Below are 17,503 nucleotides of genomic sequence, written 5' to 3'. Positions count from 1 at the left end.
CATGGACCACTATTCCCACAGAGGGAGCTGGGCCTGGGGAGGGGCAGTTAGGCATGTGTCACAAGAAGAATAGCCTTTTGGAAGAAGAAACTTCAAATGCTACAGAGGAGCCATCCCAGACAGCTGGGAGCTGGGAGAGAGGAGCCATCAGGTGGATTTTTCTCCCCAGACCCAAAGCCTTAAAGAGTAAGGACTGCTCAGACAAATGAAGACAGTGAGCTAAGGGTCCATGTGAGCTTTCAGAACATGGACAGAGTTCAGTGAGGGGCTGATGGTACAGGCCTGCTAGTCCTATAGGCCTCCTCCTTAGGGCAAGTTATGTCTGTCCCTTTGGCCAGGAGCAGTGCAGTTGGTGATGAGCTTTGACCCAGCAAACCGCTGCCACCTACTGTAGAACCTTTCCTCTGAAAAGCTGTCTTCATACCCCAGCATGTACCGGTACTGACTGTCTTGTTCTCAAGCACTGCTTGAGATCTCTACATGTTGAACCAGGATGATCTGGGGACTTTTCAGCATTTGATTCTGTATGAATTTGACCATGTTGAAGATGTTCTACCTTCAGTTGACCAATATATTGATGGCTTTTGCTGTGGTTCTCAAGATGGATATCTACATTTTGCATGTGGACCCCAAAGCCCTACCCAGACTTACTGATGGGTTCTCTAAGAGGTGCTTCCGGGTTCTGTTTCAGTCAGTCTGAGGTAAAGCCTGGAAATCAAGTACATATGTGGAAATAGTTCACTGGAGGAGGGTGATAGAAAGTCCTGCTTAGGAAACCGTGGCCCACAGCCTCCTAAGTCCTTGTAACTTCAGCCTCTTAGCATGCGACTAGGGATGTGGCTTAATACCAGGGTTCAGCCAGTAGTTCTTGCACTGTTGTATGTCTGTGTTGAAGGAACTCTGAGTCTACGCCCTTCCTTCCGCAGGGAACTAGAAGTGCCTCTGCCTGACATTGACTATGTGGAGATCCCAGTGGATTGGTGGGACGCGGAGGCCGATAAGTCCCTTCTGATAGGCGTGTTCAAACATGGTGTGTATTTCAGTGAATGCTCTGTCTTTTCTGAGAAACTCCATAACCTGCCGCACATCTCTGGTAGAAAGTAGCCTCACTTCTGTCCTCTCAGATGAATGTGTGAGTCATGAAAATACGGTGAATGTTCATGCTATCAGTGAGGAGCTTTACAAGGGCTGCTGTGGTTGCAAAGAGCCTGTCCACGCTGTCGGGCCTTGGACTGCCTCACTCTTCTTCACTCGCAGAGTCCCAGTGCCTGGCCTAGTGCCTGGCACACAGTAGACACGTAGCATTTCTTGAGTGAAGGAACAAATAGGGAAAATGTTAGGTTTTAGCATTTCATGTGTATGTAGAATTCTAAGATCATTCTAGACAATCTACATATTCCTAGTGTGTATCTTTTTGCCCCATTGGTATAAAAATTTAAGAATACGAAATGGTATGAACTTCTTTTTAAAAATGTGGTAACCAAGAGTCCAGGGGACTGAGAGAGGTTTTGAATAGCTTGGGAAAACTGAAATAAGTACCCCCTTTCTTCACTTCTGGCACTGTCCTAAGCACCTGCCCTTGCCGTCAGCCAGCGGTCAAGGTGAATAATGGAAGCGCCACAGGATAGTCACTGTAGTGTACCTGGTGGATACTGTCCCTGCCTGGTGAAGTACCTGAAATCTTAAACTGGAGAACAGGATTCAAAGTAGAAAGAGTTGGTCATACCAGACTTTCACTGTCAGCTCTGCCACTTAGTAAATTTAAGACCTTGAGCAAATCATAAATTCTCTGACCAGTTTCCTCGCCTGTACCATGGGGATAGTATCGAAACAGCCTACCTGGAGTGTTGTTTGAAGATTCAATGAGACCACATATGTAGACTGCCTAGGGCAGGGCTAGGCAGTAGATAGAAGCGGAGGAGGTGTTCAGTGCTGTTTTGCTGTTACTTACTGCTCTCCCTTTGGAAAGTTAACTTTCTCAGATATGTCTAATCAGTAGAATTAAACATTTGGAGGCCAACCAGTCACGTTTACGTAACAACTAGGCCTGTACTTATTTTAACAAGGAATCCCCTCAACACTTGGATTCTGGTGTTACAGTGGGAGGTCCAGTGCTCCCCAAAGCCCTTTGTCAAACTGCTGGGGTTAGGATGAGCAGTGCTATCCATTAGAGCTACCTGTGATGATGGAGGAAATGTCCTATCTCTGCACTGTCCACTATGGAATCCACCGGCCACATGTGACTATTGAATACTTGAGATATGATTGGTACATCCAAGCAACTATATTTCTAATTTTATGCAATTTTAATGAATTGAAATTAAATAATCACATGTGGTTCCTCTTTTGGACAGTGCAGGGCTGGAACTCAGCTCTGAAGTGGTAAGAAGAAACACATGACTTCTCTGTTAAGCACAAGGAACCATAGTGCAACCAAAACTTGGTTTAATCTAATTTGGGAAAGAACCCAGAGATAAGTTGCTAGAAGCAGCAAAATTCAGAGCATCTGAACTTGTGGAAGAAAGTCCATTGGCCCTGTGTCTTGTTTCAGTGGTAGTTTTAGGGCACATGGCCACATCCTTCGTGGAGAGAACGTGATGTAGAAAGGGAACACAACCTGAAGTCCCGTCAGTATGGCAGACAGAATCTACATGCTTCCCCTCCGTCCCTCCGCTGACCGAGCACACACACACCACAGACATACAGAAAGCCTGGGTGGGTTAGGACTCTAATGTGAAACTACCTAGCTGCACATGAAACAAATAAAGGAAAATCCCCGAATGAAGAGGTCACTTAAAGCCAGAGCTGAAAGCTCACTGATAGGACAGCAAGCCAGAGAGACTGGGTTTTTAATGCCCACACAGAAAATGGAAACAAGCCCCTCCAGGAAAGGAGGGCAAGCGAAGACTCTTTGACTGGCCCAGGGAAGCAGAGATAGAAGAACATACTCCTGAGAAATAGATGGAGACGTGAGAGAGAAGATGAGGTGGAAGAGAGAAGGCGGTTGCCATGTAAAGCAGGATGTGCCAGGCAAGTACTAACAACAACCAGAAACAAAACACATACGACCCATAAGACCATATGGCGAAGTCCGTATCCTACAAAAGGTCTTTAAGGAAAGAAGGATAGTTTGGGATAAAGAGGGTCTTTATACAGTGATGATGGGTGTAATTCATCAGGAAGATATGGCTAAGAGTGTGGCCTCAGAATATGTCAGAGGACAGAACTCTAAGGGAGCTCAAGACCCCTTCTCTCCTAAGAAAGGCAAGTTAACACTGGAACCAAACTTACTAGCTTTTTCATCCCTGAGCAAGGTTTAGGATAGTAGGATTAAGCAATTGATCTCTCTTAGTCTTATATTAGGAATGTTCAAGGGTCAACCAGATGGTGTCTAAGGTCACTTCCATATCCAAAACTCCTCTCCTCTATGAAGCAGTTTGGGAGGGTATGAGTTAATCATTCCTAAGTGTTTTCCTGAGTACACCTATGAGGTCTTAAGATGATGCATCACCCATTGCATTCAGATTTCCCCAGATTGCCAGTTGAGGTGAACTCAGTAGTCAGAGTCAGGGCTGAGAGCATGTGCCTGATGCCTGAAGTGGCTGATTGTGGCATATGATGACTTCAGACACACTATAAAAGTATACCCGGTGCTAGGGGACTGGACCTAAACCACACATGCACACCCAGCTCACTGTTGCACAGAACCAGCCCTGTTTAGTTGGATGTTAACATTGGATCTACCCAGACTGCATTGGACAGATCCCTGTGGCTGGCTTCATGGACTCATCCTCCTTGGAGTCTTCCAGAATGCAGATCAGATCCTCCCCCTTACTGGATGCTGCCCATCAGACATTCCATGAGCGTAGGCTTAGACCCGTCCTCATCTAGGTAACACACCTGACCACACCTGTGTAACTTAGCCCACACAACAGGTCTTACCAGGTGATAGTCAAGCTCCCAGATATCCAGCAGCTGGTAGAGATATGACATTTTCAGAAAGCCAAGCTATCTGGTGTTCACGTTTCAGGAATTCGTGTCAGGAAGCCCTCTGCCTCGCCTCCATCCTATGGAGGCCTAAGTATGAGCTGTGCTGCTGCCACCATTTTCTTTGTGAAGAAACACAGCCATCCATTGTCTGAAGTTCTGTGGCTCCTGCAGGCCACCCCAGACATATCCTGCCACAGCCCTACTTAGATCAGAAGGGTAGAGCCAAGGTTCTGTCTCCGAGCTGACCCTGTGGGAGAATTGCCTGCACCTTTGGTGGTTTGCAGCAAGAAGGGCCCATAGCAAACATATTCCGAATGATGCTCTTGATAGCTCTCTGGCGCATTAACTGACTACGACCCCTAAGGCAGCTTGGATTTATGCAATTTTTATTAAGATAGGAAGTTGCGTATTTTTGTTGACATTCTTAGAAAGGGGCTTCTAGACTGAAGAGGCAAGCAGCCCACGCCCCTCAAGGGCTGTCATCTACTATGTGTTTATTGGCATTGCTCTTAGAACTCCTACAACTTGCAGGGCAATTGTTGGGGTTTTCTAGGGGACTGAATCAGTCACTCTTCCTTGCCTCCAGCTTCATAGCTCAGTGAGAAATAAGAATGCAGAATCTGTCTATAGACTTCAGACCACCACAAGACAAGAGAAAGTCTGCAGAGTAGAAGCGTAGCCAGGTAGTAGGCTGCCGGAAGAACCTTGTCAAGCACAGAGCACCTGAGGGCCGGACACATGGACAGTGAGCCTCCCTTGGGAGGAAAGGGCTGGTGGGGAAAGCTTTCAGCCTCTCACCTATCAGGTGAAGCACCCCTCTTTTCATGGGGAGCAGAACGTGGAGATAGCAGGAATTTCCTCAAGGCAGCAGGAACATTGAGGACATTTCTGTTTTGCAGAGAACTGGGGTAGAACACGGGGAGAAGGCGCGAGTGGCTCTTTCTATTTCTACAATGATTATTGGAAGAGAATCTGGGCAAAACTGACTCATCCAATCTTCTGTTGTGCGTGTATGGTGTTAGGCCCCACACTAGATACTGAATGTGTAATGATGAGAAAAAAACTTTTCCTAAGGAGCCTACCATCTCATGAGAGAGACTGACCATAATCAAATAATCGCCCTAAGGAACAGCGAATAAAGAGCATAAGGCATCACAGTCTCCTGCCGTATGCCTCATGTGGGCAGCATCTGTCATTGAGATAGCAGAAGAGTTCCTTTGGATTAAAAGATAAAGTACTTGCAGCTCCTCAGAGAGAGTACCAGCTGCTGCCTACAGGGTGGAGGACAGAACTACATCCACAGTGCTAATGGAACAAAAACCAACAAGGTAGCACAATATCCAACAAAGTAAAATCAAGTCTGTTGTTAGCACCCATGCTGGTTCCCCATCACCTGTGACAGGCCCTCTCTATGCATACTACAGAGCTGGGAATGGACCTTGTTTCCTGGGAGCAACGTGGAAAGGGTTTTGACCATCTTGAAAGCATTTCCCCCAAGATAGTTTGCTATAACAATAGATTTGGATCTTTTCTGTGACCAAATCCTGTCTCGTTATCAAATTACATTCGACTCAATTAAAAAAAAAAAATTCTCATGCCTGGGATTATCAAAGTGGAAGTGATGTTATTTCATTGTTTTGGCTCCCTTTCAAGGGTCTCTTCTGAGTCAAATATGCTCATTCTCTGTTTGACTTTGGGGATGTGGTGAGGGGTAATTCCAAAGCCCTGGCCAGTGGATTAGTATTTCATACTGAGTTGGTGAATATGGAGGCAATAAATCATTTTTAATCTGATTAACAAGCCTGATTATCCCCTGCATCCATCACTTGGTTCAATTTCTGTTTCTAAGACAAGGGATAAAATCGGACTATCAGAAAACAAAGCCCATCCAGGAGGTAACAAGGTGTCCAGAGTTTGGGGTTGAGAGGAAGAAGTTGCAAAACCAACTTGCCTGATTCCCTTTGCTGTCCAAGAGAAGTAAACAAGTGAGCATTATTGCATCTATACCTTGTCTCTTCACAGACACAGAATATTTACATCAGCTTTTATTTTTGGTCAAACACTCATTAGGCATCTACTTTAGCTCAAGGATCTTCCTCGGATAGGAAATCTTACAGGATTCAATTAATCTTAGTGTTTTTGATTGCTTTATTTTTCACTTAATAAGGAAAACAAAATGATTGTGCAGGGCCCAGGGTCGATTTTGTGAGTTCTGACATGACTTCTGACATTTTTCATTATCCCTGAGCAGGGTATGAGAGGTACAATGCCATGCGAGCAGACCCGGCACTTTGCTTCTTAGAGAAAGTCGGGATGCCAGATGAGAAGTCCCTTTCTGCAGAACAGGGTGTTACGGATGGGACCTCAGACATCCCTGACAGGTGAGCCATCTGTGATATGACGTGTTACGCCGTGAATCTCTGACCCCCTCCGTGGATACCCAGCGTTCTCACAGTCTCTCCCTCACAGCCCAGCACCTCCCTTCAGTCTTGCCATGCTGGAACCACTCTCCAAAGTCACTGCATTAGTTACATCCTGTTACGCCTCAGGCCTTTTCCTTGACTTCTAAGCTCTTTGAACCAAACACCAGTTCCTGTACTTCATGGGTTCCTCAAGCTGCCCACCATCCTACCCTCCTCATGTCTTGTCAGAGGATTCTTGAGGAAGAATTCAGACCTCTCACACTTGGCGGAAAGCTAAGAGGCACTGCAAGTACAGGCTTCATGACCTTGAAATGCGTCAGATGAAATTCTGGCATTAAGAATGCATTATCCATACATAAGGTGAATTTAGGAGCCACTGCTTGATGGCTGTGGCATCTAGACCTTGTTTATGGGTTGTTGCAAAAAAGTATAGAAACATCTCCTCTGGCTGAGTTTTACTTACTGTTGGCATAACCCCCAAATGTGTAAATTCATTGGAAAGCTAAATAAGCGTCCAGAAACTGTGGTGCTCCAATACACACGCACACACACACGCACACATGCACACACGGAAAACATTATATGTATCTCTTAGCTTGGGTTTGGTAAGCTTTGAACTGATCTTCTCCCCAAAAGTAGCAGATACTGCTTTGCATTGCCTAGGGCTGTGGCCAGGCCTCGCCAGGAGGGCCTGCACTGCCAGGAGCTCCTAACCACCTGCTAAGGCCAAGAAAAGGTTGAAATGCATTTTCCATCCGTCCTTAACCCGTGATGAGCACTTTAGCTACCATAACACTCTCTGCTCCAGAGAGAAATTTCCTCCGTGGAGACTCATTTGGAGAGATGTTAACAGAAGCCCAAGTGAGTGGGCATGCTAATGGTAGATGTGGGGGGAAACGCTACGTGGGTAAGGTACCTGAACGTGGTGGAAAGCTTACATTTTTGTCGAGCGTCTGTTCTTTCTGTGGTTAAGCAGTGAGAGGTAGTTAAGGTAGGAGAGATTCTACTGCCTCCAGGACCTGAGCAGCATTCAATGAGAATATTTGAGAGAGGAACACTCCAAAGTCAATGTAAGACAAATCATGAAAAAGATCGGCATCAGCAGTAGTTAAGCTGACAAGACAGAAGACTTTAGGCAGCTAAGCTCCAGGTAGGTGTCTGTTGATAAAGAGGACACAATGTCCTTCCTTCCTAGCAGTAGCAGCCCCGCTCCCTCCTGAGGAAGTGACTGCCACCAAATAAAGGATTCTGCCTGAAGCTTCACCCCACTGTGGGGGAAAGGGGGCCTGAGGCACTTCGGGACTCAACTAGATTTGCACAGGCCTCAGTCTCTGGAGTCTGTTCTTTTATTAAAGGCCCATGTTCCAGTAACTCTCGGTGGGCAGTAATGACCTTGTTTGTGACAGTATCACTGTCAGATAGCTGGCCTCTGAACTTGTCTGAGTAGATCATCTCATGCTGAAGTCTCAGTTGAGTGGAGGTCCTTGCCCGTAGAAGTTATGACACTGGTAGAAACCAAGATTTTGAGGCCTGTGGGCAAAGGGATCCACTAATTTTCCTTTCGGTCAATGATTTAGGGGGTTTTCTTGCAAGCATTCTGGTTGCAAAATAGCTCCTAGGTGGCGCGTGACGCTTTTTATTTTACTTTTATTCAGAGGCAACATGGATAAAGAAGACAACACTGAAGACAAGTTAGATGGCCTGCAGAAGCAAATGGTGAGTCACATGTGCTGTGTTGGTAATCCACACGATCTCAGTGTCGAGAAACTCCCCATCTTGGCAGTGAGCTCGGGGCGCTTGATTGCAGTCCTGCAATTGCATTGCATTTTGCCCAGCATTTTAGTGTAAAGTTTATCAGCATACAGACTGCATTGCACTTTTATTCTAGTGAAAGTTTTGATTTTAATATAACTGTAGATTTTAGAGGCATTATAAGATACAATACAGAGTGATTCCGTGTACCTTTTTATCCAGTTTTCCCCCATGGGAACATCTTGCGAAACTGTAGTACAGTATCACAACCAGGATGCTGACATTGTTAGAGTCAACACATAGGACGTTTCTGTGACCACAGAGATCCATCGTGTTGCCCTTTATAACCATAGCCCCTTCCCTCCTGCCTTTACCTCCTTTGTAAATGGTGGCAACCACTAACCTGTTCTCCATGTCTATAATTTGTTATTTTAAGATTATTTCTTAAGATATGAACTAAGAATTTAAGACTATATATATTATTAAATGGAATCATAACAATAAGGGGCCCTTGGGGATTAGCTTTTGTTGCTCAGCATAATTCCCTGTAGGCTGCTGCGGGTTGTTTTCTGTAACAGTAATGCCTTCCTTTCGTTGCTGTGTAGCAGTCCTTGGTGTGGATGTCCGGGTTTGTTTTACCGTTCATTCACGTGCAGGGTACGTGCATTGTCTCCGGTTTCTGACTATTATAAATACCTCTATAAACATTTGCATACAGGTTTTTGCATGACTATACATTCCCGTTTCTGTGGGATAAATGTCCATAAGTACAGTTGCTGGGTGATAAGGTTACTACATGTTTAGTTTTGTTTTTTTTTTTTTAAACTGCCAAGCTGTTTGCAGCATGGCCATACCCCTTCACATGGCCACCAGCCCTGTAGGAGCGGTCCGCTTTCTCCTCATCTTTTGTTAGCTTTTGGTGTTGTCACCACTGTAATTGAGCCATTCTGATAGGTGTATAGTGATATCTAGTTGAAGTTTTAATTTACATTTCCCTAATAGCTAATGGTGTTTAACATCTTTTTATAGGTTTAATCGCCATCTGTAAGCCTGTTCAGTGAAATGTTTCTTCCTGTCTTTTGCCCATTTTCTAATTGCATTGTTTGTTTCTTTGTTTTCCTGTTGGTATTTGAGAGTTCTTTATATGTTCCAGATACCAGTCTTTTGTCAGATATGTGGTTGGCAAGTATTTTCTCCCACCTATATAGTTTGTCTTTTTATCCTATTCACATTGTCTTTCACAGAATAACAGTTTTTAATTTTGAGGAAGTTCAGCTTACCAATTTTTCTCTTTATGGGTCGTGCTTTTGGTTTTAAGTGTAAGAATTCTGCTTATCTGTGGATCTCAAAGGTTTTCTTCTATGTTTTCTACTAAAAGTTTCTTAGTTTAACAGGTAAGTCTGTGGTCCATGTTAAGTTAGTTTTCATATAAATAGAGTTAGATTCAGGTTCTTTTTTCAACCTGTTGCTTTGCAATTGCTCTAGAACCATTCGTTTTAAAGAGCTCTCTTTTCTACATTGTATTGCTTTTGCACCTTTGTCAAAATATCAGTTGAGCGTATTTTTGTGGATCTGTTTCTGGGTTCTTGATTCTATTCCATTGTTCTATTTGTCTACTCCTCTGCCAGTAGCATGTAGTATCAATTATTGTAGCTATATCATAAATCTTAAAATTGCATAGACTGATTCCTCCCACTTCTTTTTCAAAATTGTTTCAGCTTTTCTTGTTCCTTTGCCTTTCCATATAAATTTTAGAATACTCTTATCTGTATCTACAAAAGTTCTTGCTGGGATCTTGCTAGGAATTGCATTAAACCCATATATCACTTTGAGGAGAATTGACCTTTTACTATATTGAATCTTACTATATATCTCTCCATTGATTTCGATCTCTGATTTCTTTCATCACTATTTTACAGTTTTTCAGAGAACAATTTCTGTACATGTTTGTAGATTTACATCGAAGTATTTCATTTCCTTTGATGTGATTGTAAATGGGATATTTATGTTTATCTTGTATCATGCAAACTTGGTCAATACAATTTAAATTTAAGGTGTTTTGTGATTTTCTACGTCAACAACCCTGTGGTCTGCGAATGGGGTAGTGTTATTTCTTCTTTTCTGATCTATGTGCCTTGTATTTCTCTTTCTTGCTGTATTACACTGTCTGAAACTTCTGGGATTGTGTTGAATGAATGCTGAGAGCAGACATTCTTGCCGTGTTCCTGATGCTAGGAGGAAGACATTTAGTCTTTCATCGTTAAGTATAATGCTAGGTCTAGGTTTTTTGGAGGTGATCTTTATCAAATATGAGGCATTCCCCTGTATTCCTAGTTTTCTGAGAATTTTTATCATGAATAGATGTTGAATTTTGTCAAATGCATTTTTTGTACTGATTAGTATGATCATGTGATTTTTCTTATTTAGCTCTTAGTATGGTAGATTACATTGATTGATTTTCAAATATTGAATCAGCTTTGCATCCCTGGATAAACTGGGATAAATGCTGCTCCGTCGTGGTGCATATGATTCTTATTGTTAAATTCGTTCCAATTTTAGTATATGTGCTGCCGAAGCGAGCGCTCTTACTGTTAAATTCTACTTGCTGATACTTTGTTAAGGATTTTTGCATCTATATTCATGAGGGTATTGGTCTATAGTTGTCTTTCAGTATACTATATCTGCTTTTGATATCAGGGTAATGTTAGCTTTATAAGTGAATTGGATATTCCCTCCAACTGTTTTCTAATAGAGGCTATTTAGAATTGGTATTAATTTTTTTTAATGTTTTGTAGAAGTCTCCCGTGAAACTTTGAGGGAGTTTTAAAATTATGAATCCAACTCTCTATTTTATATTGAATAAGTCGTAACAGTTTGTGTTTTTTAAGGAATTTGGTCTATTTCATCTAGGTTGTCAAATTTGTGTGTTGTTCATTGTATTTTTTTATCCTTTTGAATTGTAATGCTGTTCCCTTTTTCATTCCTGACACTGGTAATTTGTGTTTTCTCTTTTTCTTTATCTGTCTTACTAGAGATTTGTCTATATCTTCTTAAATAATCAGCTTTTTGTTTCAGCTCTTTGTCTTCTCTTTCAAATTTCATTGATTTTGGGGCGCCTGGTGACTCGGTTGATCATCTGCCTTCAGCTTGGGTCATGATCCCAGGGTCCTGGGATCAAGCCCCATGTCAGGCTCCCTGCTCAGCGGGGAGCCGGCTTCTCCCTCTCCCTCTGCCCCTCCCCCATGCTCATGCTCTCTCACACTCTCTCTATCAAATAAATAAACAAAATCTTAAAAAAATAAAAAAATTTCATTGATTTGTCTTCTTTATTACTCCCTTCCTTCTGCTTGCCCTGGTTTTATGTTCCTTTTCTTTTTCTAGATTTTTGGAGTGGAGCTTAAATTACCATTTTGAGACTTTCCTGTTTGTTTAATGTATGCATTCATTGCTATAAATTTCCCTCTCAGCATTATTTTAACTATGTCCCACAAATTTTGCTATGTTGTATTTTCATTTTCATTCAATTTAATGTATTTTTTAAAAATTTTTCTTGAGACTTCCTCTTTGATCCATGGATCATTAGACATGTATTATTTAGTTTCCAAGTGTTTGGAGATTTTCCTATTTTCTCTTTTTTACTTCTAGTTTGATTCTATTGTGTTCAGAGAACAAACTATTATTTCAGTTGTTTTAAATTTGTTAAGGTTTGTTTTATGGCCCAGGACATGGTCTGTCTTGGTGTATGTTCCATGGGCACTTGAAAAACAATGTGTATTATGCTGTTGTTGGGTGCACTTATGTTGACATAATTGCATAAATGTCAGTTAGATCATGTTGGTTGATAGTGTTGTTGAGTTCTTCTGTATCCTTGCTGATTTTCTGTCTGGTTGTTTCATTAGTTGCTGAGAGAGGAGTATTGAAGTCTCCATTATAATGTCTGTTTCTCCTTTCATTTGTATCAGTTTTTGCTTCACAGATTTTGCAGCCCTCTTGTTTGGTGCAGACATATTTTGGTTTGTCTTCTTAGGTAAATTGACTCTGCTATCATTATGTAACGTCCATCTCTACCTCTGATAGTTGGCTCTGCTCTGAAGTGTATTTTATCTGACATTAATATAGCTACTCCTGATTTCCTTTGATTAATGTTTGCATCTTACAACTTTTTCCATTCTTTTACTTTCAGCCTACTATTATTGTTATACTTGAAGTGAGTGTCCTGTAGACAACATAGAGTTGAGTCATACTTTTTAATGCATTATTCTAATCTCTGTCATTGAGTTGGTGTATTCAGCCCTTAATACTTAATATAATTATTCAGACAGTAAGACTTCAGTCCGATATTTTATTTTATTATTTTCTCTGATTTTTGATTCTGTTTTCTTTTTTCTGCCTTTCTCTGGGTTACTTGAACACTTTTATGATTGCTTTTTTATTTATTATCTATTTTGGTTTTTTAACAGCTTTTTGATGGCTCTTCTAGATATTTTATTGTATATACACTAAGTATCACAGCCACTGGTATGATCATTCACCAATTCAAGTAGAGTGTAGAAACCTTACTACGAGTTTTGTTTCTTTACCCTCCCCCCATTTTCAATATAGTGATCCTAAGTATTTCTTCCACATACATTTAGAACAATATCAGACAATGTTACAACTTTTGCTGCAACTGTCAGTATAATTTAGAAAATTGAAGAGGAGAAGGAGAGTCTGTGGTATTTAGTTGTATTTTGTTTACTGGATTCCTTCTTCTTTATGGTGTTCCAAGGTTTCTTCTTTCCGTTTAGAGAAATTCCTTCAGCCATTCTTTTGTCCAGTTGACCTCTCTCTTAGCTTTTCTTTGCGAATGAGAATTCCTTTAGCCATTCTTTTAGGGTAGGTCCAGTTGACATTTCTCTTAGCTTTTCTTTGCGAATGAGAATTCCTTTAGCCATTCTTGTAGGGTAGGTCCAGTTGACGTTTCTCTTAGCTTTTCTTTGAGAATGTCTTAATATCCCCTTCATTCCTGAAGAATATTTGCACTGGATATAGGACTCTGGGTTGACAGTTCTTTTCTTTCAGCTCTTGAAAAATGTGCCACTTTCTTCTGGCCTCTGTGGTTTCTGATGAGAAAGTTGCTGTCATTCAAGTTGTTTTTCCCCTATAGGTAAGGCATCATTTCTCTCTTGCTGCTTTCAGGATTTTTTCTTTGTCTTTAGTTTTCGGAAGTATAACCATGATTTTTTGTGTATGGATTTCTTTGACTTCATCCTTTTTGGGATTTTCTCCACTTCTTGAATCTGTAGGTTTAAAACGTCTTTTGCCAAATTTGGAGAGTTTTCAGCTATCATTTCTTCAAGCCCTTTCTTTTCTCCCTTCCTCTGATGATATGAACATTAGAACTTTTGTTACAGGGATGCCTGGATGGCTCGGTCAGTTAAACATCTGCCTTCAGTTCAGGTCATGATCCTAGGGTCCTGGGATTGAGCCCTGCATTGGGCTCCTTGCTCAGAGGGAAGCCTGCTTCTCCCTCTCCCTCTGTGTGCTCACTTTCTCTTTCTCTCACTCTAATTAATAAATAAATAAATAAATCTTAAAAAAAAAAAAAACCCTTTGTTACAGTCCCACAGGTCCCTAATGCCCTATTTATTTTTTTTAAATCTATTTTTCTGTTTTTCACATCGGGTACTTTATATTTTTGTGTCTTTGAGTTCCCTGATTTTTTTCTTTTTCTCCTGCATTCTGCTGTTGAGACTGTCCATTGAGATTGTTTTGTTGTTTGTTTTGCTTTTTAGGGTTCTTTTTTGTGTATTTTTCAAATCTAAAATTTCTTTTTGGTTCTTCTTTGGATCTTTATTTCTTTGCAGAGATTTTGTTTTTTCATTTGTGGTGAGCATGTTCAGCATTGCTCATTTGATGACTGCTTTAAATTCTTACGTCAAATTCTAAGATTTCTGTCATCTCGGTGGTAGCGTTTATTCTTTTTCATTTAGGTTTGAGATCTTCCTGTTTCTTGGTATGATATGATAAGATTTTTCACTGAAATCTGGACATTTTGGTATTATATTGTAAGACTCGGGATCTTATTTAAAAGTTCTGTTTTAGCTGACTACCTCTGACTCCTCTCTTGAGGGGAGCGGGGTAGGGGACGGGTACGACCTTGTTGCTACCAGGTAGGAATAGAAGTTCACGTTCCCAGCCAGCCCCCAATGAAACCTGAGGGCGATGTTTCTTATTGCTGGACAGGAGTGGAAGTCCAGCTCTGCCCATGGTCTTTGCTAACACCGTGGGTGGGTGGGGATGGGGACCTCATTACTCCTTCTCACAGATGAAAGTCCCAGCTCCCTACTTGGCTTTTCGACATCACCCCAGCAGGGGCAGGAGGTGTCCTGTTACCACCTGGTGAAGGTGGAAGCCAAGATTCTCTACCTGGCCTTTGCTGGCATGGATGTGTTGAGCCAGTTTTTTGTGTTCTTGGGCTGGAGGATAGTGGGTGTTGTCTTAACATTTTGTATATTCCTAACCTGCTTTTTTCCTGGTCCTTTGCTAAAGAGATCAGGCTTTTCTTGGGGCTTTTTTTTTTTTTTTTTTTGTCTGTACCCTTTGGCATTTCCAGGTAGCCAGCTTCTTTCCCTCCAAATATATAAGGTCAAAAAGAAAACCATGGAACTCACCACTGACATTCCTTGGGTGCCAAAGTCCCTAGTTGGTTTGCCTTCTCTCACCTTTCAGAGTTTTCTTATGTTTGTTTCATATATAATGTCCAGGGGTCTTAATAGTGCTTAGAGTGAGGAATAGGGAAACATGCATTTTCCCAGAAGCAGAAGTCTGCATTGCATTTTACAGATGAGTTTCTGGGGCTTTGCATAAGCAGACTGAAACCTTACCAGGGCCCCAGCACCATTTGACCACACATGTTCTCTGGCTTTGAGTTATAAAGCAAATGAATCTGGTAGAATTTCATGGATTCTGAATCCCAGAGGTTACTGTACAGTTGTCCCCAACTGAGTCCATTGCCAGGATAATCTCTCATCTTCTCTTCATCACCACCCAAAAGTTATCATTTCTTTTCTTTTGGTTCTAGTTGGGAGAATGTGTGGTATTTACTTTGGCTCCCATCAGCTCTGATTCCTATAACAGTAACAATGACATCACTTCCCCAAAGTAGGAAATAATAATCAAAGATATGTTTCCATAACTCCCCACGATTTGAGAAGCAGTGGATTGAAGCAGATCAGCATGAAACTTCTGACCCTGACCCAAAGGAAGTTGGGTTCTGATGTCAACAATTGAAGTCCAGGTTCTGCCGTTCTGGTCCCTAGCTTATCCTGTTACTCCTTTTGTCTGGAATTTGGGATGTATCATTACATAGAAGCAGTTCAAGTACCAGAGAAATGCAAGTCATACCTTATACTTAATGGAACTTTACTTTTTCCAAAGCACTTTTTCCATTTGTTGCCATCGATCCTCACCTCGGCTGAGTATAGTAGGCACTTCTGATGTGTCTGCCCTCATTGGAGGGCTGCGGACACTTAGGTCCGGGTCTACCAGGTCTACCAGGATAGAGTTCAGACTAGATATTTTCTAGATATTCTTGTATTATGTTCTCTAATCAAGTGTTGTTTTCACAGCCTGTAAAGTAGAAAGGATTTCAGCTGCACACACGTGCTGCTTCTATGGAAAGGCGGCCGCAGCCGGCCCGGCTCTGAAAGCTGTTCGCCGTCAGGTTTATACACTTAGCTGATCCGTCTTTGATCTTGGAGAGATCTGGGCACTGAAGGGGTTGTGGCAGAATTGTAAAATAACTGAAGTTTCTGTACAGTAGGGTTAAACTTCTCTGGAACTACATTTTATTCACTTATGAAATTAATGCCTGTATTATTTATTTTGCTTTTGAAATCCCTAAAACCTGGGCTATAGGATATAATCAAAAGCAGATAGAATGGGGCGTGGCTTCTCCCAGATTTTGAGGTGGACAGATTATAAATAGATTAAGCTTGACTTCTGGTCCATGTGCTAAAATAACAGATGTAGAGGAACAGCCAACATCTGAACCCAGTCTGCTGTCCCACCCCTGCTTCCCTCCCATCCCATACCTCCTGCCCCAACCCCAGAGACACTGGTTGGGTATTTCCTTTTCCCAGTTCTGTTCACGGGCAGATCAATTGGATGGGGCTAAAGATGCCCAGAGAGCCTATATCATCTGTAACTAGGACTTCCTCTGAATTAAACACACTTGGGCACAGACAGGGGATGGTTAGTCTGTTAGATTGGCACAATCCCAGTATTGCAAGGAGCCCTAACACATGTCTGAGTGGTCTCTGAATGTTCTATCCCCTCTGCAGCCTTGCCATCAGAGGTCATTCCAGGTAGGTTTAGGTAATTCCGGGAGTCCATGGGGAGAAGAAAAAAAAATGTGGTGGCTTCCAAGGAAACTCCTTATACTGTCCCAGAAATCTGACTCCTGGTTGGTTCCCTTTAGTTTTCTTCTGGTGCTGCGAAGAACAAAACTGTTCTTTCTCTCTTCTCTGATAGGATTTTAAATTCTTGAGGCCAGCTAGCTACCTTCATGTCTTTAAATGTCTCTTCAGGTGAAGGGCCCCTAGTTCCTCTGCCTTTCTTTATATTGCATTGTCTCCAGACCCTCGCTGTTCTGGCGCCTTCCAGAGCACACTATAGCTACTGTCCTCTTATTTTTTTTTTTTTAATAGCTATTGTCCTCTTAAAATGTGTGGGTCGGAGAATCAGAATGTCAGAGTTAGAGGGGACATTTGAGATGATCTAGTTTACTCCCTTTCCCCACATTCTCTCTGTTTTAATACCAATAGAACTTTGATTGGTAAACAGTTACAGATTTCACATGCAGCTGGAGTTAGTGAATATGCAGAGACTTCCTAGAGCAGTTAGAAAGTTTACTTGTGTTTGGAATGTTCTGGAACCTCGAATTGTAAACAAAATCTCTCTGTATCAAGCCTCATATGATACAGGGAAAGTAACAGCTCTTTTAACTGAAATAGTGATAAGTAGTGGCCCACTAATGCAGTCACATCTCGTCAGCGTGTCTTGTCCTTGCTCTGCAGCTCTACCTGCTACAGGTGCTCTCTGAAACAGAAGGTCTGGAAATGGAAGATGAAGTCATAGCCAGAGTGAGCTTGGGAAAACTCTCGTGAGAAACTTAATGCCTAAAATGGTCCAAATCCCATCGTAAGAAAAATTCAATTAGGAAGTGAACAATTACTCTATTCTTACAAGTTCAGAGTTTGAGGGTTCTCTAAACTCAAATAGTAATAGTTGAATATGGAGTACTTCCAAGCTAACAAAGCATGTTTCCCCTTCAGTTAGGTGTTATTCTTATCCCA

At 41.8% G+C, this 17,503-nt stretch overlaps 1 protein-coding gene across 3 annotated transcripts in view; it reads left to right on the top strand.

The window, feature by feature from the left end:
• CHD6 (chromodomain helicase DNA binding protein 6) overlaps positions 1–17,503 on the top strand; it is a 192,517-nt gene that overhangs the window by 147,532 nt on the left and 27,482 nt on the right. For all 3 annotated transcript variants that reach the window (XM_028121909.2, XM_028121911.2, XM_028121910.2), the window contains exons 25-27: positions 927–1,030; positions 6,242–6,371; positions 8,069–8,129. In XM_028121909.2, the coding sequence (XP_027977710.1) occupies positions 927–1,030; positions 6,242–6,371; positions 8,069–8,129 (295 nt within the window). The remainder of the gene's footprint in view (positions 1–926; positions 1,031–6,241; positions 6,372–8,068; positions 8,130–17,503) is intronic.

Source organism: Eumetopias jubatus, unplaced genomic scaffold, assembly GCF_037043125.1.
Source record: "Eumetopias jubatus isolate StellerSeaLion01/CBP00866 unplaced genomic scaffold, mEumJub1_p1.0 scaffold_9, whole genome shotgun sequence".
Lineage (NCBI taxonomy): Eukaryota > Metazoa > Chordata > Mammalia > Carnivora > Otariidae > Eumetopias > Eumetopias jubatus.
This window is presented reverse-complemented; position numbering and strand designations above follow the sequence as displayed.